This window comes from Hippopotamus amphibius, chromosome 9, assembly GCF_030028045.1.
Source record: "Hippopotamus amphibius kiboko isolate mHipAmp2 chromosome 9, mHipAmp2.hap2, whole genome shotgun sequence".
NCBI lineage: Eukaryota > Metazoa > Chordata > Mammalia > Artiodactyla > Hippopotamidae > Hippopotamus > Hippopotamus amphibius.
This window is the reverse complement of record NC_080194.1, coordinates 17,735,168-17,757,605: the sequence shown is the minus strand read 5'-3', so window position 1 is coordinate 17,757,605 and position 22,438 is coordinate 17,735,168. Positions and strand designations below refer to the sequence as shown.

At 33.8% G+C, this 22,438-nt stretch overlaps 1 protein-coding gene across 2 annotated transcripts in view; it reads right to left on the bottom strand.

The window, feature by feature from the left end:
* Positions 1-398: 398 nt before the first annotated feature.
* The window catches only part of KIF18A (kinesin family member 18A), a 77,008-nt gene continuing 54,968 nt past the window's right edge, over positions 399-22,438 (bottom strand). For both annotated transcript variants that reach the window (XM_057749619.1, XM_057749618.1), the window contains exons 14-17: positions 7,679-8,120; positions 6,828-6,935; positions 3,303-3,412; positions 399-1,025 (exon numbers count right to left, since the gene is read on the bottom strand). In XM_057749619.1, coding sequence (XP_057605602.1) covers positions 943-1,025; positions 3,303-3,412; positions 6,828-6,935; positions 7,679-8,120 — 743 coding nt within the window. In that variant the 3' untranslated portion in view covers positions 399-942. The remainder of the gene's footprint in view (positions 1,026-3,302; positions 3,413-6,827; positions 6,936-7,678; positions 8,121-22,438) is intronic.

Sequence of the window (22,438 nt, the reverse complement as noted above, 5' to 3'; positions counted from 1 at the left end):
TAACTAGATTCTGATTTGTAAAACATGACTAATAACTAAGAGGCCTAAAATTTGCAGCTGGTTGTTAAATGGTTGTTTGCTTTGATGGGACAGTTCCTAGGCCATATGAAATTAAAAGCGCATTTAGCCAAATCCTTGTATTAAGAAGATAAACAGGCCAAACAAAGGAGGTGAACAAGGACATAAGATTAATTTGCAGCTCCATGTATTTCCTATAGCAGAAAAAATGATTTAAAACATTTTCTCACTATCATTAAGGAACCTATCAATTATTTTCAGACATGGTTCTAGTGCCACATATCTTGAGCTAATATGAAATACAAATATAAGAAATAATAGTTTAAAGTTTTAAGTCATGAGACAGTGAAGCAAGCAGTATAAAATCTACATCTTTAATATATCAAGTAGCAAGAAACAGTATTTTATTCATGAAGACTATTTAAAGAATATTTACAACAACTTTATGGACACATATACGTACATTTGTACATCAAAGTGTTTTTTGGAAAGAAAAGTTAGATGTGATTAAAATAATATAAGACCAAATAAATCCTGGGTCATAATTTTAACACTCCTAAATTCTCCTAATTTTAAAAAAACCAGTAAGGATCATTTAACCCTACTATTTTCTAAAATGTCCTAATCAACTTGTTGTAGCATAGTAAAACTGAGCTGCCACCACACCGACTTAGGAATTTTGAAGAGTAGCAAATATTTTAGAAACTTAAAACACATTTTCTGTTGAAATTTTATATTTGCTTAGAATACAAAAGAACAAAACAGAAGGGATTTCATTCTCTGCTTACTGAAGGTATTTGGGTAAGCCCAGCTTTTAAGATGGTCTTCTTTCAAAGATTTTAAACAAGTTTCTGAAAGGGTACTGGCAACAAATCCTTTCAAAAGCTGACTTGTCCATTTCATTTTCCTTGATTTTGAAGAGACTTATCTTAGATTTCCTTTTGAAATACTTCTTCCAAATTTTCTAACCATGCTTGGTTTTACTTTATGGGTATTTCTTTTATATTCTAGAGAAGAAATAAAAAGATATTTAAATATGGTAACAGCATCATTCAAAAAGAATTTTCACCACTCATTAAACTTCAGTTGTTAATTAACATGATTTAAACTATAACACCAACAAAGAAACATTAATATCTTTCATTTGAAAGCAGAAATTCATTTCTCCACATTGTAAACTGAAGTTTCAGTGCTCATGTATGTACATCCCTCCCCCGCCCCAAAGCTATCAAGTGAAGTCAGTGAATAAACTACATTTACTTCTGTTCCTTTTGAACCAAGGAAAGACTACTTCTATGAGCACTGTTCCCTTTCTTTTGTGCATCAATTTTTTTTTTTATTCTTTGGATTATTTCCCTAGAATTTTCAAACTTCCATATGTTTCCAATTTAGAAGCATTATTTGAATTCAGTACTTCTTAATGTGCTGACCCTGATTCCACAGCCCTTTTTTCCTTTCACGGCTACCTCTCAAATGTGTTCTATTTATCTATACCACTCTGTGGTTCTTCTTCAGCGTTCACAATGATTCTCTGCTCAACGAAGTGTTTTTACAACAGGGGGACACTGAGTTCTTTATGGGTCTGTCTGCTCTCATCCATTTTCTTGATCACATAGGTTTTAGTTTTAGTGGCACATGTTCTCTTGCCACTATTTCTTATTTCTCTAAATGCTCAGTAAACAGTTACCTTCTTTCCCACTGATGTTCCTTTGTTTTTGTTTGTTTTGTTTGTTTGTTTTAATTTGTACACTGTTAGTTGGAGAAGTCAGTTGAATACATTCTAAGGAAGGCAGACCCAGTTCTCTTTTACTTTTCTAGTAATTACTGATGTGTATTTGAGCATTTTCACTTGGATATCCTAACCTACATAAACCATTATCTTCCCTTAAACTAACACCTTTTTCTAAGTGCTCCATTATCCTTAACAAGACATAATCTTTCCTCTTTGGCAGGTAATGCAGTTTAGTATTCTCTCCTATTGCTTTTTCTATAGGTTATTCATCTCTTTTTACACATAAGATATCTGATGCATTTTATACTATTATTAGAAAATAAGCCTATTAGGAAACCCAAGTCTCTATTATTTGAGAATTATCATAAATTTATTATTTGATTGCAGGACTATGACTTCCTGGAGAATTTTTTCAGGAGACCAATGGGACAGTATGTATCTGCATCAACTGCACATACACACTGTTAAACCTTATTAAATATGGCACAATAAATGAAATAATCATAGTAATTTTTCTTTTTCAGGACTTCATTGTTTGATTTTTAAATCTGCATGGAATACATTTCCATTGAACTTAAGGTAAACAACTGTCACTAGCTACCGCAAGAAGTGAGGATTTATCAATGCAGCTTGGCAAAGCTACTGAGAAATTTTATATTACTCTAATAAAAAAGCATTGACAGAAAAAACAGTAATAATAGTTTTCATATTATTCTTAGACATACTCATTATCTCATGAAACTCCTTTAAATTCCAAGTGCTATAAGTTCCTTTAGAGTAGAACCAAACTGGGTCTTAATGATCTTTATATTCATCACAGAACCTAGCATATACTGAGTGCGTAGTAAATAAATACTTGCTGATTCAAGTCTTAGGAACTACAGTGCCAGAGAAAAACAGGTCTGGAGACAAAGGCCTAGAGACTGGTTATCACTATATAACTCTAGTTTCACTGAAGATGTTTTGTTACCATGGACTCATGTCACCTCCATATGCAATTGAGAGGATGTAGTCACTGCTATCAGCATTTTTTTTCAACTTGCTAATGGGAGTTAAAATATGATTGTTAACTAGGTATAGACTGGAACTTCACAATAATTGCACAAATGAATCAGAGGCCAAATTATTAAAAATAATAGGCTAAGAGAAAAATTTCAAGTGGATATTGTTTACCTGTAAAGTATATGTAATCACTAACCTATTAAATAACATAGATAATTATTTCAATTATTAGTTAAATTATTTACCCACTCTTCTGCAATATGAGGCAGTATGGATAACAAAAATGGTACAGAATGTAGAGTCAGGAGATCCAGTTCTGAGTTCTGGCTCCATCATGAAATATGTCTACAATCTTGGGCAAGCATGTTTCCTATTTTGCGTCTTAAGCTTTCTTATCTGTAATAGGGATAACCATACTTACCATGGACAATAATAAATGTGATGATAAATATAAAGACATTTTCATGAAAACACTGTAAAAATATGTAAAATATTATACACATGTTAGTTAATCATGTTATTAAATATTAAAATAAGAGCTGAGACATACCCATCGTTGGTCTGTTTTCTTGCAGGTGTTTATCATTTGAATTATCTTGATGAACACGCTTGGCAGATCCAGAACTTACCTCAGCAGTTAATGAAGTATTTGATGTAGAGCTTCAGGAAAAACATTTTTCTTTTAGTATTTTTTTATATCTCTAAGTTCAAATACATATTCTACATTCAATAATGATTAAATAAAAAGTGAAATACTAAAATATTAAGTTGCAAAATTCCATAGAAGTAACTGGAGATAATAAATTTTTGGCCCATAGGGAAATTTAGCAGTGTGTGATTTTAATGCTGTTTATTCAAATTGGAAATTATGATTAGAGGTGTATGCCACAATTTTCTAACAGAACCTTGCAGGGTGCTGTGCTGGACTGCATGCAAGCACTGTTATTCAAAGTGTAGAGATGAGGAGTATATTGCAATAACTGAAAAAGTAAGCTCATATTACAAGACCCCTAACCTGGGGAATACAAACAGGTAAGACTGTTTGGAAACTCTGTTTTTAAATCAAAGCATGGTAACAGACTGAGAATCCCTCTCTGATTATTGCAATTATAGGAAGTGAAAAGAATGATCTATTTTCGTTTATCTTCAGAAATTTATATCAATCTCATGTTATTAATAGGTCAAATTTCTAACTCAATTTGAGCTGACATATTACTAAACACCTATTGTGGCCTCATTATCACTTATATATAAGTGAGTAAGGCACAAACAACCCATGTCCTGAAAACTTACATAATAGATACATGGTGGGATAGGGAAAAAATAAGACAAATACAGAAAATAATGTTTTCTCTTTTTCTGAGAGAAAAACTGATATAACTATATATACGTAGCCATTCATCATTTTTAAAAACCATAACAAAATATACACGCACCTGAATATGTACACAAAGTTGCTAAGTGGAAAATACCAGTCTATTACTCTCAAGCTCATGTAGATTTAATTGGGGGAAAGGAAGATTTTTTTAAAAAAGTAATTATGTACATTTCTAGCATTAATCTCTTTTAACCTTAGTTAATGGCAGGATCTAATTATTGGTACCAGAGGGAATGTAACAGCAATTAATAGGCTATGAGAAATCTTACTTTCTTTAGTTGTCCTTTAATATTATTTCACAATATTAGTTGCTCATGTGGAAGCCCTTTAACTCATCTAAATCCACTCCAAATACACAATTTACATACCAGGACACTTCTTGAAAAATCATTTGATTTTGATAATGACTATGCTTACATTTAAAAGTTATTCTTAGCTATAAACTTTTGCTACATCTTAGATACAACAGCAGAGCATGTTACCAGTGAAGAATAAGAAAAGTCCCTAGCATTAACTAATGAAAAGAATAACATGACTGACAATGAAAATTAGTGAGAAGATGGATAAAACAGATGATGGTGGTTAGCTAGGCTCACTAAGTGACCTACTCTCATAAATGACTAATTGCATAATTCAAATTTGTGACAAAGCAAAATACAAAATTGTAAATGTCATGGATAGTCAGAGACATTCTGGAAAAATCAATCCATGAATTTTAAACAAACATTTCAAGACTCTGCTACACTTGGGAGGGGAAAGGACAGATGCTTAATGCAACTATGAGATGATATTCTATGTGGCATAAATAAATAGGCTATTTGTAAATTTGTTAACATTAGCCCAGATTATACCATGTCCACAGTGGAAAATAGGAAACTTTAAAAAAAAAAAAGTTATCTTAAAATTGTATACTCTTCTCTCCGTAATCACATGTTAAAGAAAAAGAGGTAAAGCAAGTCAGATCCATTTTATAATTTAACCATTCACTATATCTTGTCATTGCATTCTATATTACAGGATATAAAGACCATATAATGGACTGCATGTCATATAACTCAATATAGTTAAGATTTTTTCCTTGTCTTTAATTTTTAGCTGTTTTACTGCTATGTTCCTGGGTATGTTTCTCTTTGTATTAATGCTGTTTGCAGTTTGCAGTGCTTCTCAAACCTGTGATTTGTTATCTTTGGTCAGTTTTGGAAAATTATTAGCCAGCATCTTCTAATACTGTTTTCTCCCATTCTTTTTCTCATTTCTTTCTGGGACTCAAAACACACATACACTAGACCTTTTTAATTGTGCCCCATATGTCTCTTTTTGCTCTTCTCTATATTTTTATCTTTTTATCCTTTTGCACATTGGTTTGGATATTTTTCTATTAACCTATCTTACAGTTCACTAAATTTTCTTCTGCCGTGCCTAATCTGTTAAATTGATTTATTGAGTTTGCAATTTCAGTAAATTCTATTTTTCAGTTCTAGAATATTCATTTCATTCATTTTAATAGAATCTAGTTCTCTGGGAAATTATCATCTATTTTGCTTAATCACAATTAAAATTTTAAAGTCCCTATCAGATAACCTCAATATCTGTATCACTGCTTCTCTAATTTGTTTCTTTCTCTTAATTTTCAGTCATTTCATCCTGTCTCCTGGCATTCTTGGTAACTTTTGCTTAAGTGTTAAACACTGCATGTGAAAAACTATAGAGGCTGGAGGTGGTATATTCTTCAGAGACGATTTAATTTTCTTCTGGTAAATAAGCAGAATACAGATAGATCACTTTGATCCAAAAAGGGACTGAACTGGTCAACGGTCTGTTTCAGGCTTTCAAGAATCAGTCTATTTCCAGTTTGCCCTACTCCTACCTAAAGGACAGGCCTTCAAAGATTTCAAATAAGACCCTGGGCGTTTAACAGGGCCTCTTCTACATGATGATCCCTAAACAATAATATTTGTGTCCAGGTCCCACGAGAAGGTCAAAATCCTGCTTATTACTTTAGCCTCTCGGCAGCCACTTTTAGCTTGGTCTCTTATTCCACAGTTTAGAAACTGGTGAATACCTTGAGGGCAAAAGCTACACAGAACAATTTTGTTTCCATAGGTCAGTGAGATGCTGATAGCCCTAGGCTTTCATTTTCATCTTGACCTCTATATTTGATGCCATGAACTGGCAAATGCTAAATGGAAAAAAGAAGCAGAGAAGGTCCAGTTCTCCACAACTTGTTTTCCTTTTCTCTGGGATTTTAGACCCTCAAGTCCTGGCTGTGTTGGTTGTTCCCCAGTGCCTTCAAGCAGCTGTTAGTTGAATTTAGTCACATATCAAAATTCATTAAAATAATATAATTTTAGGACTGTAAAAATTCAGTAATGTCTAAAGGGAAAAATACTAAATGAGTAAAAACTGTCATTAGAAGAAAAGTTAAAATTAAATGACCTTTTTGAAGACTTTCACATTTATTTTTAATAATCTGAAATATGGAATATTTATACAAATACCAAGTGAAATATCTGGGCTTTATCAAGATCTTCCTTTGATAACAGAAAACTAGTGCTGCATTCACAGCAATGTATTATATGTACGCTTAACTGCGAACTGACAATCTAATTACAAGAAATAAAAAGAGCTGTAGGAAACAAAGTGTAAAGATGATCTTACATAAGTATAAAGACCGACTCAGTTTATCTTTACGTGTACCTTGTTAGTTTCCGTTTCCTTTTGGCAGCAGCAGTCATTGCCATGTAGGATGGTACTATGCTTGGTACAGGCAGAGAATGTTTACTTGAGAATGAAGAAGGGGCAAGCCTGTATATTAAATAATGAAAAATAAAAAGAATAATTTTGATTTGTACTATGGAGAAAATAGAGGCATATAGTTCCATAATTAGAATACCATTTTGTATTAATACATAAAGGAAAACATTACTCAACACTATAAACTTCCCTTGATTGCCTGGGGTTTTCTTTTCCCTCTTTTACACCACAGATATCTATCAAGAGATTTCTGCATTTCCACAGCACAGAAAGGTGAAGTATCATTCTTCCCATATTTAGATTAATTGTGACTATACAAAATAAGTAAGAAGGATATATTTTTGCTTGGATGACATGCAGTCAACCATACCTTAGACTTAGGACTATTTCAGAGTAAGCTGAGCTTTGCTAAACATCAATAGAAACTGTGGTTTAGTGAAGATATTAATGAATAATAATAAACACCTGGTAATCGTTCGATGATGGCTTGTAACATCTAACTCTGGAGTATGAAGAACAAACTAAATATATCTTAAGGTCTCTTCTAGCCTAAGGAGGGTCAATCAACTTAAGTTTTAAAATTAAAGACTTCACAATACTGTGTTAGTGGATTAACATTTAGAGACAAAGACAATTACGATTTAATGAAGGTAAAACACTGGCTTTTATAATCAAGATAGCATACTTCACCTATGAAATAGATCTTAAATATAGCTACAGAGGAAAACGAAAGCTAATAGTTTAAAGGCTATGTAAATAAAACAAGAGAAGAATTGGCCAACGCTCCTGTGTACCTTTGTAAAATGTTATTGTTTGGTAGTGATTCTTGCTCAGGTAATTCACTTTTCAAGTTCCTGTTGTCTTCACATATAATAAATGTAGACTCCAAATCCTCCTGTCTATATTCTTTTCTCTTGGCGAGAGGGATATCTACTTCACACAACATTTTCAGAGAATTATCACTGTTTGTATTTGAGCTGATGGCCTGAAAACTGGTAGTATGTGATGATGGTTTTAATAAAGTCACTGTAGATGAATACTGAGAAGTTTTTCTACAGTCTTCTGGAGTATACACAATGGGTTGAAGTTCTCTGGTGAGGGAATCATTGAGCTGCATATTTTCAGACAGCATAGACTTTTGGGTATGTTTTGCTTTCAAGGGAGAAGGCATTAATTTTCTTCGGGTTCTTTTTTGTGGAGGAATTTTAAGCAGATTAGATTCTCTTGAAGATGTGCCTGTTTAACAAAAGTAAAAAGAAGCTCAATAATTTTGCCTAAATAGTCTTCCAATAACCTCATTAAAAGGAAAAATAACCCCCCAATAATAAGTATATTTTCTTCCGAATTGATAAAAATTTAAAAGAAAATAAGTTGGAAAGAAAAGTTATTGCTAATAACGTTAAAGTTAATAAACTCATTATAAAGAAATTCTACAACTGAAAATAAATACTAAATAGCTAATATCAATAGTAATTTATAGATATAGCTATCTCAAGACATTGGGCAATTATGAAAACGAACTCCAACCAGTAAACGTATACAGTTTTCTAAGGATATGTACTTGACCCTCTTATTCTACTCATTTCTTTTTCTTTTTTTAATTGAAGTACAGTTGGTTTACCATGTTGTTAGTTCTGATGTTCAGCAAAGTGATTCAGTTATATATACGTATATTTTTTTTTTCAGATTCTTTTCCATTATAGTTTATTACAAGATACTGAATATAGTTCCCTGTGCTATATAGTAGGACTTTGTTATTCACCTATTTTATATATAGTAGTTTTTGGTCTGCTAATCTCAAACTCCTAATTTATCCCTAGCCCTCCGTTCCCCTTTGGTAACCAATAATTTGTTTTCTATGTCTGTGAGTCTGTTTCTGTTTGGTAAATAAGTTCATTTGTATCATATATTTGTCTTTCTCTGACTTACTTCACTTAGTATGATAATCTCTAGGTCCATCCATGTTGCTGCAAATGGCATTATTTCATTCTTTTTTATGGCTATACACTCTTATTTCTAATTATCCTCTTGCCACTGCCTTCTCAGTCACCTGGGTCAACAAATAACTAGATTTTTACCTTTTCCTTGCATTTCCCAACCTTCACCAATCCCGCCTCTCTCACACTTACAAGAAAAATATAATTCTGATAATGTCATTCTCCTGATTAAAGATGTTTAGTAATCGTTAAACAGAAACATAATATCCAGAGATTTTTAATAGGGGAATTCTTGTTCCTTGATCCAAAATTAAGAGACAAATTGTTTTGTTTGAACTTGAGTGTGAACTCCCACAATATTAGACATGCTTAAATATTTAAGTACATAAAGATTTCTCACTTTTTTTTAGTGTACAAAATAATGACTTGGTTACGTGCATAACAATAAACTTGATGAGCTCCTGCGTACTTATGTTGCATTTCTTAATTAATTTTTTTTTCTGCTTTGCCTGTTTCATTCTGGTAAACTTCATGGTGTCTGACACAAAGTAACTCTGCTTAGAGTGTGCTGTCCAGGGAAGAAACTATAATGTGTATTTCTCACCATATCTTCAAATCAGGCAGTAAAATTTCCAATTGATGTTACATTTGCTTTACAATATAATAATAACTTAAGTAACACTGAAAGCTGAATAAAATAAGGGCTACGTATTTCGATAAAGCAATTCAAACTTTCGACCAAGTTAGAAAATACACTTATAACAATCAGCAATAGTACATGCAATATTCTTATTACATTAGTTGACGACAGACTTTGCTGTGGCTAGGTTGACAATCACCCTCTAGGAAATACAATTTAAAAACAGGAAGAAAAATATGATCCCTGTTCTACTAAGGAATTTTACTTTTCTGAGAACTAGATAAATGAGATCCAGATCTTAAAATAATTTTCCACTCCCTTTAACATGACATTTGTCAAATTTTCCATTACCAGATATTTTTATACTAATGCTGCAGTGTAAAGACAGTTACTTTTCTCCACTGTGCTGCTACCACCAATTTGGTGGCTATTAATAGCTGGAAGATTAACTTCTTTTCCCATGAGAGGCAGCAGGGGTATATAGAGGATAGAAAACTATATCGAGGATAGAGAACTGAATTGGGAGTCAGGAGACTTGGATTCTATTTCTGGCTTCACCAGCAACTCACTGAATGACCTTGGGCAACTCACTTAAGCAATGTGGGCATTAATACCCCCTAGAAAAAATGAGATGCTACCTTTCTATATACAGGGATTTTCTAGGATTAGATAATGTGTATAAAATACCTAGGATTCAAGCAAAGGTTCTAGCAATATAGGCTTCAACTGTTAGCATGATGACGTTCACAGGGTAAGCTGTAATTTACTTTCCAGTATTCCATAAATACCCAACACACCATTGTCACTAAAAGAATATATTTCAAACAATGTCTCATTTTCAGTTTATCAGATATCCAGTTTATCAAGCCTGATGATAAACTGTAACATACACCAAAGGTATTGTTAAAGAAGGTACATCTAAGTGTAATTTAACATACAGGCATCATAACAACATTCTAAAATTTAGAACACAATGGACCATGAAATCTCAAGGGATAAGGATTATCCAGGGTAACTATTTTTCTTGCACATATCTACAGAGGGATAATTTCTGGAGTGGCAGTGGGCAAATTCCCATAATGGTGGACCATGTTTTCCCTATTGCTTATAAAGAGCATGAAGGTGCGGCGAGGCGGGGGGGAGGAGGTCTTCCATGCTATACCAAGGAAATATCCACCTGTTCTTTGAGATAATCTAAACATATATCCAATATCAAATTTTGATATGATCAGACTAAGTAGCAGTTTGTCAGTGAAAACAATAGTAATCTTACGATGACATTATCTTTAGCCATAATTCTGCTTTCCTGATAGGATATGGTAACATGAAGATGTGGCCAGTAATGGATTCACATACCACTGTTTTCCTGGACCTGAAAGAAGAGATGCTACAGAAACAAAGCATGTACAAAACACAAATCCAGGGGGTTCTTTTCTTTTTATCCTTTCAATTATTCAGTACAAATAAAATAAAGAGAGCAGAAAATAGATGGTCAACTCAGGACTACTTAGGCTGACTAGTTGCTAAGAAAAGTTCAGAAGATAATCAGAGCAAAATACGATTTAAAGGCTTAAATAAAAATTCAACAGTCAATTCACTGTAACTATAAGGGGGTAATGACTCCATTTATTCATGAAGACTAAAAGAACACAATAAACAGCAGAGATTTCATTTTGAATATGGTATCCAGAATATACAAATACAATTACACAATAAATTGTCACTCTCCTTTAGTTAGCTAATGGAATACTTTAACTGGGTAAGGCAAACTGGAGAGTGCTGGGTCAGGGGCTAGAATCACCACTGAATATGCTAGGCCTATGTCTACAAAAGAGATTTGCTGTACTTTTCCATTAGAGAATATGCAGTAACTTTCCAGAAGAGCAGGCTTGGGGCATCTGTAGTTTCCCCTGATTCAGGCTAGGAAAATACTATCTAATAAGATTCTGTAATTCTTGGGCCTATAGGGTGGAAATGACAAAGAAGGAACCTGGAGGCAGATTATAATTGCTTTAAAAAGGGCCCATAAAATGAGAAAAGGAATCATGTAGTTATGGACTTTCAGAACCAGGGACTCTAATGGTAGTCAATGAAATATCTCAGCAATGGAGGTGCCAAACAGGAGGTGACAAGACATTAAAAATGCATTGTTATAAGGTAGGCTCTTATAAATTGAGATGGAAAAGATGGGCAGCTGCTTGGGAGGACAGCAAGTCTTCTCTCCAGGGTCTCTCCATCTAAGGAACTAGCCTACTACATCCTATACTAAGTATAGAAGGTAGCAGGTATTCGATGGTCTGAAAAATTTTATTTCTAGACCATGTCTTTCAACTTTAATTCTCCAACACAGTGTAGGTATACTGCATTTCCACTGCCCTGAAACGGTTATGATCTAGGGTTATGTGAATATGACTTGTTGAAATTCATGTCCAAATAATAACAATAACTATAATGTTGAGATCTTTAAAAGAAGTTACTACTATTATTTTCAATACAGTATCAATGTTTATTTGATTAATGGGGAAAAAAAAGCTGTAGTCAGCTATGGAACAAGAAAAACAATCTAAGAGGACTGCATGTTCATAAAAAGATTCCGTTTGCTCATTCACCCAATATTAAGCACTGCCACGTTCCAGAACTTTTCTAGGTATTGAGAATACAGCAGTAAACAAAACAGTTAAGAATTTACATTTTTGAGGGGAGAAGGCAGAAAAATAAATTATCTTAATAAACTAAGGTAATTATAACAAATGAGTTGTGAAGACAATAAAACAGAAAAGTGGAGCAGAGGGTGATGGGAGATAGGAGGGGTGTTAATTATGACGGCCAGGGAAGCTGATTCTAAGAGTGGGATATGTGATCTGAGACTTGAATGGCTATGAAGGAGTCAGGCCTACAAAGATCTGGGGAAAGAGGCAGAGGAAACAGGAAGTGCAAGACCCAGTGGCAACAATAAATTTCTTGAGCTCAAGGAAAAGAGAGAAGGCTAGTGTGACTGAAGTGTAGTGAGTTAGAGGGAGAGTAGAAATGAGAAGCAAGAGATATTGAAAGGGGCCAGCCTGTGTTAGGATATATGGATAAGGGCTTGGATTTATTGCATGTGCAAAGGGATATCTGTGGAGGATTCTAAGCATGGATATGATGTGCTCTAATTTACATTTTAAAGAAAGATTGCTTTGCTTACTGGGTGGAGAAGAGAATATGAATGGGTAAGAGAGGAAACAAGGAAATCACTAACAAGGCTACTGCTATAGCTCAGGTAAGAAATAACGAGAGCCTGGACTCGAGTGGCAGCAGTAGTGATAGATGTGGGAAGGGTGTTGTAATCAAATAATCAGATAAAAATTATATAAAGTAAATCCAGAATGTATGCAATGACATACACAGGTGTGATTAGCTGCCTGACAATCAGAAACAAAGATAAGGAGTTCGCACAAAGGAGTAGTATATATTAATTTTATACAACTTTCCATGAAACCACGAACCATTTGACATGCACAGTTACAGAAAAGTTCAAAAAGTCCTAAATATCATTGCTCAAATTTGGCATTCTCATTACTGACATTCCCTGCTCCCAGTCCCAGCTCATCAGACTTGAGGTCCTGTCCTCTTGAGGAGCGCTGACCCAAGTGAATGCAGGTATCTTAGAACCTGCTTCCTTTCCTCTCTGGTCTAGATGCTCACGGGCTTGAGGCAGCAGACCCCTTTGGGGTCTGAGGATATGATTTCTTCTTTAGAGATGGCAGGTGTTATCATCATGCTGGGGTAGGGAAATGGAAGGAAGGAGAGGGAGGCTCAGCAGGAAATGGTTCTAGAACAAGGGTGGCAGATAGAAGAAAATTTACTGAAAACAGAATTTGGCTCCTAGGAAGTTGTACAAAGAGCAATGTGGGGGGGTGGGAAGATTTAAGCTAATAGCATGATGGGAAAGGGCATCTCCTTTTAGGTCAGGCACTGTACCTTCTCATCTCTAAACACCCTCAAACAACTGAAACATTTATCTTCAGTTCCAGACACAGAGACACTGTAATTTCAGATACAAGTGCTGACTGCTCCACTCCCAATATCTTGTTAATTATCTTGCACATTCAATTCCTTAAAAAGCAGCCAGTGCATTTTAAATTCATGTTTAGTGAAGACGTGGAAATGCAAAATCTGGTCTTGCAGTGAATGCATTAATCAAGTAATACATGATATACATGATATTAGAACCTATTCTTTTTGGTAGGGAGAGAAGATAGAAAGGCACTGAATACTTGAATTTCTCACTAGAAGATGCAGCCCTTAGTTGGCTCCACCTTCTATGTCTTGCTTTGGAAACATCCATAGTACAAGAAGGGATATGAAGGTTAACTTTGCAAAAGACAACCAGTTTTAACCAAGGTGGTAATCTGAGTAGAGGTACGTAGCTCCCCTTCCAGATTCCCTTTAAAATGACCATATAATAGAAATAGGAGAAAAGTTGCTCTAATGTTAGTAATAAGACAAGAGTATCATCTGCATACCAGGACAGTAGAGGACCTTATGAAGGATGTTGCGTAGCTAGAACTGGAAAAAAGGAAGGCATAGAGAGAATAACTTCTAATTTCCCCACTTCATCCTTCAACGCTATCCTTGGGAGTGAAGTAAAAGGCACTGGAAGAATGTCACTGAAGTTCCTTAAACGAGGAACAGGGATGAGGGAGTAGGCAGGGTAGGAGGAGAAAGGGTTAGACAATGCTGTGAGATACAGTGAAATGGCAATATGTGAACACTAGCAGCAGCACTAAGAGGCCCTAAGGTTCAGTCCTGGTCCAGCTGTCTCAGTGTAGGAAGGAACCCTGTGGGCCTTACAATCAGCATTGGTGGCAAAGAGGCAAAGTTTCTAGCTGAGGCTACCTGAGGCTCTGGTTTCTTTTCTATACTCCCTGGGCTGTGAGATTCATGAAAAGGAATGCATTTCCCGCATATTTCTGGACCTTAATTTCTACTTGATTATCAGCAAGTTAAGGGCAAAAGCACACTACTAATAAGCACAGAGGAAACTCACTGGACCAATAAAAGGATATTATTGTATAAAGCAGTGGCAGAGCTGGCACACAAACTCAGGCCTTCTGATAACCCAGATGCCATGTTCTACCTACACCAAGCTCCCACCACAGGGAGAATTTAATCAGTTAGGATAATGGCTAAATAAAACATGGGACATTCACAATTATATTGTTATTTAAGGCCGTATTTTACAGATTATCTGATGATTTAGGAAAATATTCATGAAATGAAGCAGTAAAGAAATTTAAATACAGTATGATCCCAATTTTGAAAAAAACAAACAAAAACCCATCAAAACCAAATCAAAGTGTGTACATACAGACCCCATGAGCAAAAACTGAGGGAAAAAGTCACAGAAAACTGAACAGAAGGAAATATGGCTCAGTAGCTGAAAAACCTAACTATGTACACAGAACACAACCAGGGTCACCAGATATTTGAGAATATGTCTTTCAACATGATAAGACATATGACTACACACAAGAAAACAAAAGTGAGAGGAAGTAGACGAGTATATTAGGATAATCATAATTAATATCTTCTGAGAAATGAGAAATTATTACATTCACAAAACAAAACCAAAGTGCTATGAAAAGGAACACTGAATTGTAAGAAAGAGTTCCTAGAAATTTCAAGTGAGTGGAAAAAAAAAATTAAAGATTCTACGATAAAGATGAAGACATCTCGTAGAAAAGAGAACAAACAAACCAAAAGAGGTAAATACTAGAAAACAAATAACAGAATTAGTGGATCAATCCAGGAGATGCAACACCAGATTAATAAGTTTTCCAAAGACAGAACAGAAAGAAGGAAAGAAAAATATTATGGAGGTTTATGTATGTAAGCATGTGTACGTGCTTGAATACATATGTGAAAATTTCTGAGTGAAAGGATAAAGGTTTCCAGAGAAAAAGGCCCACAAACTGTTTAGTAAAATGAACTTATAAAAGACCAACACCAAGGTATAGCACTGTGACATTTCAGAATACTAAGGACCCCAAAATCTTCCTAGGAGAAAAAGTCTTACACAAAGTATGAAGAATAAAAATGTCACGACAGTTTAATAACAACACTGGAATCTAGAAATCAATGCAGCAATGTCTTCACAGTTCTTAAAAAATTATTTCCAACCTAGAATTCTATACCTAGTGAAACAATCAGAAAATAAAAATATTGCTGTACATTCATGGTCTAAAAAAATTTTACTCCCTATGCCCCCATTCTCCAGAATCTACTGGAGGATGTACTTCTGTAGAATAAAGGAGAACAAGAAGAAGGAGGATGGAAAAAGGAAATAATACATATAGAAACAGTAAAGCTGTACAAGAAAGAGAATTTATACACTTCTTGGCTCAAAAGGGAACAATATTTACTTGATAACACTCCAGAGATTTATTTTTAAAAAGGTGTAAAACTGTTTTGGCAAAAAGGGGGATAGGAAGAAATGTATACACACTGTAAAGGAGTTAAAGCCTTTAAAATAAAGTAAAACAAAATAAAAATAAGTAGATCATATCTAAAATTGGACAAATATAAACATAAGAATTAGCAGTATAAATTTGAAATGTAGACATTAGGAAGAAAAATCAAAAGAAATATCTGAAAGGTGAACAAGAATCGGGAGTGGGCAGCAATAGGGCAAGGAATGCTTCCACAAATATTACAGCACTTGTTAGCTTTCTAAATTCTGTACACGTATCACTTTTACAAAAATATAAACTGAATTTTAAAAGGAGGTGGGGGTGAAGAGGGGGAAAAAGGAGGGGGGAGGGGGGAGGGGGAGAGGGGAAAGACAGACACACATGCATGAACACACCTGCAGAGGCTTTTAATGAAAAGAAAAATAGTCAAACTTTGGGGCTATAAAAGTAAAGGGCAGACGAAAATCATATCTCTCGCTTGCCCTGCGATAGCTTTACTCAAAATCTGTGGACTCTGAGTGAGGTCAAACTAGCCAAAGCTATGAAGTTTTACATTCAAAAGTCTAACTGAAACATGCAAGCAAATAACATGAAATGGAACTGGCAATCAAACAGAAGGGCAAAATGAACATTCTAGGCCTAGGGAAGGTGGGAAAGATCTTTTATTTATTTAGCCCCAGTCTCCACTGGCTTACCACTTCACTCTCCTGCTCATGTTTTCCCTAGCATATAACAGAAGGAAAGGCAGGGCAGTTACCCACTTGTAGAATTTTAAGAGGGTCAATAAAATTGTGAATCAATCAGCAAAAATAAATCATTCAATATGGTGAGACTGAGCAGAATTGATTTAAAGTCATGAATCCCAGGAATGAAGGAAAATTCCTTTTCTTCAGGCAACAGGTAAACCACTTGTGAAATCTGAATGTTAGCTTGTGTAATTCTAATATGCTTCAAAGTTTATAGTGCCTAATAAATAGCAGAAATAAAAATAAAGCTTAAATAGCTAAAGTTCTAAGAAATAAAATACATATTTTGTATAAGGACATGGATTTACTCAGTTTGCTTTCAGATATTTTAAGTGTCCTAAAGATCTCTAGCTTTTTATATTTCTTATATTTATCTTTATCTTTACACTTGGATTCCATACAAAGGTAAGATATACTTTAATTTCTTTACAGGTTTGTTGAGAAATATTCAGATGATTAAACAGAGAGGACATCACTTTAAGGATCAGGAAATTTTCTATTACTGTTTTCAAATTAACTAGAATACATATAATTCTAAAGAACAGTTTGGGAACTTCTTGGAGAGAAATTGTTCATTGAAAAATAATTTTGCTTATAAAGGTCTAACATAGTTATCTTGAAATTCAAGATGATCTTTTAAGGCTTTTAAACACCTCGCATAGTTGAAGGCATATAATAAGTAAAGTAACAATATAATGCACCCAACTATTGTTTTTATAGTTATGAAGCCTTTCTTAAAAACAACAATTTAGCAAAAAATGCATAAACAATGCTAGAGATTTATTCATCAACTCCAGGTTTAGGGAAGAGGGTAGGCAATGAAAGTTATATGATTAAATAATATAACTTTTCAAAGTGATTACGTCGTACAATTTAAACCAGGATTTTAAAAGTGATCAAAGATAGATCAGAGCTAATGAAAGATATAGAAGAGCCTCTCTTCTAAACCCTAGGGTAAGTTTTGCTTAATGAATCCAATCCTACTCTTTGTAATACTTATCCATTAATAGTTTAGGAAACATCTTAAAATATTTATATGATGCTTTAAGGCATCTTATATACAACTGAAAATGTGCATTTAAGGATAAAGTGATTTAGTGTTCTATTTATCTGTTCCTACATTATGGCTAGAGATTCCCGCTTCAAAAAGTTTGTTTACTGTAAGTCCATAAAGAGACTTAAAAAGGAAGTCAGACAAAAACATTTTGTTGAGACTGCCAAGGTTTAGAAGCCTTTCAAAAGTCTTTTAAGTATTAAAACCACTTTCAAAATTAACTCTAAATGCAAGCACTAAAGATGTGGATAGTGAAAAAATACAATTTTCAACAGTAGTAGTCCAAATTCTAACACAATGTTATCTAGATTACAACGTAAGAACATTATGACTTGTGTACTTTGTGTAGCATTTTATAGAATAAAATATGCTATTAATATAAGCCACAGCTTAATATCAAAACAAAAACAGTGAAAATAGTAATGAAATTAGAATTAATTTGTCTGCCCACTAAATTATATTTGCTAAGTGGTTAAAAGAAATTATGAACAAATACTTGATGATTGGTTAATGAAGAAGTAAACACAGTTTAGATATTAATCTTCCATTTGCCATCATTCCCCCCCAAACTTCTGAAATTTTAAGGAACATGATCAACTGATAGCTGTGTAATAAAAACAATAAATTAGATATTTTGACTTTGTTAGTGAAATACAAGACAGTCTCATAAAGAAGTATATGAAAAAGACCTTTGAGAAATCGCCTATATCTCAAGAGAAACATCTAAAAATGTATTTACTGGCTGGATTGTTCTTTAAGCTATTCAAGTCCACCTGCGACTACAATCTAGTTTGCTTCATTACTTTAATCTTTCAAATATTTCATTTCTCCAAGAAGCCTATCACAAAGATTTGGCTTAGGACTCTAAAATGTTTCCAGTAGAAAGCAGGAAAAAAACAGAGCTATTTCATGTCTAATCTAAAAGTAGTTTTAAGAAATGTCACTATATTTTTACTTTTAAAAGACTTTTTTACAATATTTTTTGCTTATTATAAAAAATTTCCTTACCTAGGCTGTAGGATTAAACATTACATATATTAATATATGCCACTTCTTATATGAGCCTAACATACAAAGATATTATATAATTTAAGATAATTGTGTATTATATAATATCCCAGTACATTAGTAGATCAGGGAAGAAGAAATAAAGTGGTGGCATAAACGAGCTAAATCTTCATCTCTTAGAATGAGTTGATAATACCTAAACATAGATAAATCAAGAAACAGCAGCAAGCATACTGTTTAGGAATGTTAGCTGAATACTAGAAATTTGTTATAAGTCATCCAGCATGGATTTTAATAGAAAATAGAAACAACAGACCTGTTTTATGTTTGTTTTCCTAAAAGTGGTTTTAAGAACTGTAGGTATATTTTTACTTCTAAATGAATTCTTTTAATTATTATAAGAAATGCCCTTAAATCAATGAATTATTAACAAGTCACATCTAAATAATTTTAAACCAATACCCATTACAGAGGAAAGGAACTTAAAACTTACAAATAAGTATTTCATAGTAGCAAAAAATGAAAGGTCGGACTTCCTAGGTTGGCGCAGTGGTAAAGAATCCGCCTGCCAATGCAGGGGACATGGGTTCGAGCCCTGTCCTGGGAAGATTCCACATGCCATGGAGCAACTAAGCCCGTGCGCCACAACTATTGAGCCTGTGCTCTAGAGCCCATAAGCCACAACTACTGAGCCCATGTGCCGCAACTATTGAAGCCCATGCACCTAGAGCCCGTGCTCCACAACAAGAGAAACCACTACAATGAGGAGCCCTGCGCACCACAATGAAGAGTAGCCCCCGCTCACAGCAACTAGAGAAAGCCTGTGTGCATCAATGAAGACCCAATGCAGCCAATAAATAAATTAATTTATAAAAAAAAACAACAAAACAATAAAAAAAAGAAAGGTCTAAGTAATAGAAACCCTTACTTTATGATATTCTTATGTTATAAAAATCATATAGTTTAGCAATGTATATATTTTTTATTGAATTCCCACTTCAAAATGGTCATCCTAATTCCTGATTAATTATAGACCACCAGGAAAATCACAGTGGGGTTCATTTCATACATAGAACCAGAATCTAGCATTATATGATCTTATTATTCACTTAAACTTTCCTACTTCATAATTTGTTGCTCACAGCAAAAAAGGGACATGTTTATATATCAATCATATTTGTTGTTGGCAGAACTAAAGTCTCTTATTGATTTACCAGGGAGAAGTCAGGTAAAGAAACCAAGCAATACAAAGTAATAACATATATAAATATGATTATAATGAAGTCTTAAAAATATAAAATTTTCTTCACAGACCCAAAAATATGAATACCATTTCAATCCCTCAAAACTGAGATGTCATCTACCTACTACTATTACAAGAAAGAGAACATAAATGTGAATTAAATATAGATAAATACCTTTATAATTTAAAGTTGGGTTACAAGAAAAAATTAAAAACCACCACAAAAAAAAGAAAAAAATGTACCATATACATACAGCAAAGTGTTTAAAGCTCTTGCATGTGTATGTATATGTATATCCATATATATGTACATATGTGTGTGGTCACCTATCAAGAAAGAACTCTTACAAAATAAATACATAAGCATAATGAAAGATGACAGAAAAATAAGACAAAGGAGATAAACAGGTAATTGAGAATGAATTACAAATGGACAAAAGCACGTGAAAAAAATTCACCTTCATTACCCATTTATGGGGGTAGACTGTACACTTACAATAGTTCTGGAGAATAACCTGACAGTGCATATCAAATGCTTTAAAAATGTACAGACCCTCTGACCTAACTATTCCACTTCTGGGGGCTTAGCCTAAGGACATAATTAAACAAGTCACAAAATATGCACATACGCACAGATGTTTAGTGGAGTGCTGCTTGCAACAGCAAGAAAGGGAAAACAACTAAGGGTTCATTAATAGGGGATTAGATAAATATAATATGCAGCTAACAAAAATTACTTAAATTCATATTTGACAGGAAAATGTGGAGTATAACAAGAAGTTCAATGAAAAAAGGCAAAACGAGGTTAAAACATTAGTGAAAGGAGCAATAAACCTAAAAATAAATTGATGAAAAAACTGTTTGACTGTCAATGAAGTTATAGCTTGTTGGGGAGAGGGAAGGTAAGGTATGATAATTGCTATAACAATGGAATAAAAAATAAAACGGAAATGTAGAAGAGTGTGTGCAGGCAAAGGGGAGAGGACTCATTAATGGGAAGGTTTCATAAACAAGGCAGTATCTGAACTGGACTCTCAAGGAGGATAAGGATTTTAATGGGCTAGGATGTGGGATGGAGAGGAAGTAGAACTCAAGATTGAGGGAAAAGCCTGTAGAGGCAAGAAAATGAAAGCAAGTTTAAGAGGAGGCTGGGACACCAAGTGCCACAGGGAAGTGAGCTTGCAGCTTGACATGGGACTGGGAAAGCCTTTAAAGGTTCTTCTAAGTAATGGGTCTGCACTTTGTTAGGAAAATCATTTTAGCGTGAAGAGTAAATTGTAGAGGGGGAAATATGAGAAATAGAAACTACTCTAGATAATTATTCATGTCTTACATCAAATTTTCTCAAAATATTTTAAAATAAATTGAATTAAGAAATATTCTATTCTCTCTCTTTGTTTAAATAAATCTCTAAAACACAAGTACTAACTGGCAATTTCATGTGGTTTCTTAGGTGGGGGGGGGTCTATATTTATTTTTCAGCTTTTTGAAATATTCCACAGATGGTTCCTCTAAATAAAGAGACTAGATAATTTATCACTAATGAGTTAAAAATCCCCCTCTTAAAAAATGGGCAGGGCTTCTGGGGTCATCTTTTGATGTGCCATATCATGTGTCCTGAATGATTTTACCCAGAGGAACTAATTTATCAAAAGCTTAAGACTGCAAATGTTAAAAGATTTACAGAGCTGTACGTTAGTGTAAAAAGCAGAATGCAGTATTTAGCAAACATGAGTCACAGGCTGCAAAGTAGGGTTCATGACAGGGAGACATTGATGAATGGGATTAGATCTAATTGAGGTTTGGTACAAAATGATGGCAAGGATTTTTCTTTTGCTAGCACTCATGTTAATATGCACGCGAGCAAGTATTTTGGGAAACTATGCTAAATTAAAATTAGTTGGCAAAGTTCTAAAGTGAAATCAAATATTAATATATGCATTTCAATAAACACTTCTAGGCTATAAGCGATTGATACAATTACTGTACTAATCATAAATCTGGATTCTTTTAACAGCCTTGTGACTCATGGAATTCATAGTTGCAAATGTACAGGTGAATGAATTTTAACAATTTAAAAGATATGTAAACTTAAGGTACTACTGAATTAACCAAACTAATAAACATTTTATAATGTATTCATAAGACACTATTGTGGTTATTGTAGTATTAATGCCTTCATAGATAATATCAGCTATTTATGAATATCACAAAGAATACATTTTAAAAATTGTCATAGTCCTCTAAATTAATCCAGCACTGAGTAATAAATCAACCATAACCTTTTGAAACTTGTCTCCGTGAGAAACAGCAGATACCATGTTTTCCTCTCGGTCTCATTTTCCTAGTATTCATGCTTATTCAAGATGGGAAAAAAAGAAAAAGACAATGCAAAGAATATTTTAATTTATAGTAATATTTGCAGTTACAGATGAATAACTGAACACTGCTTTGTGTACAGAGACTAAGGAACA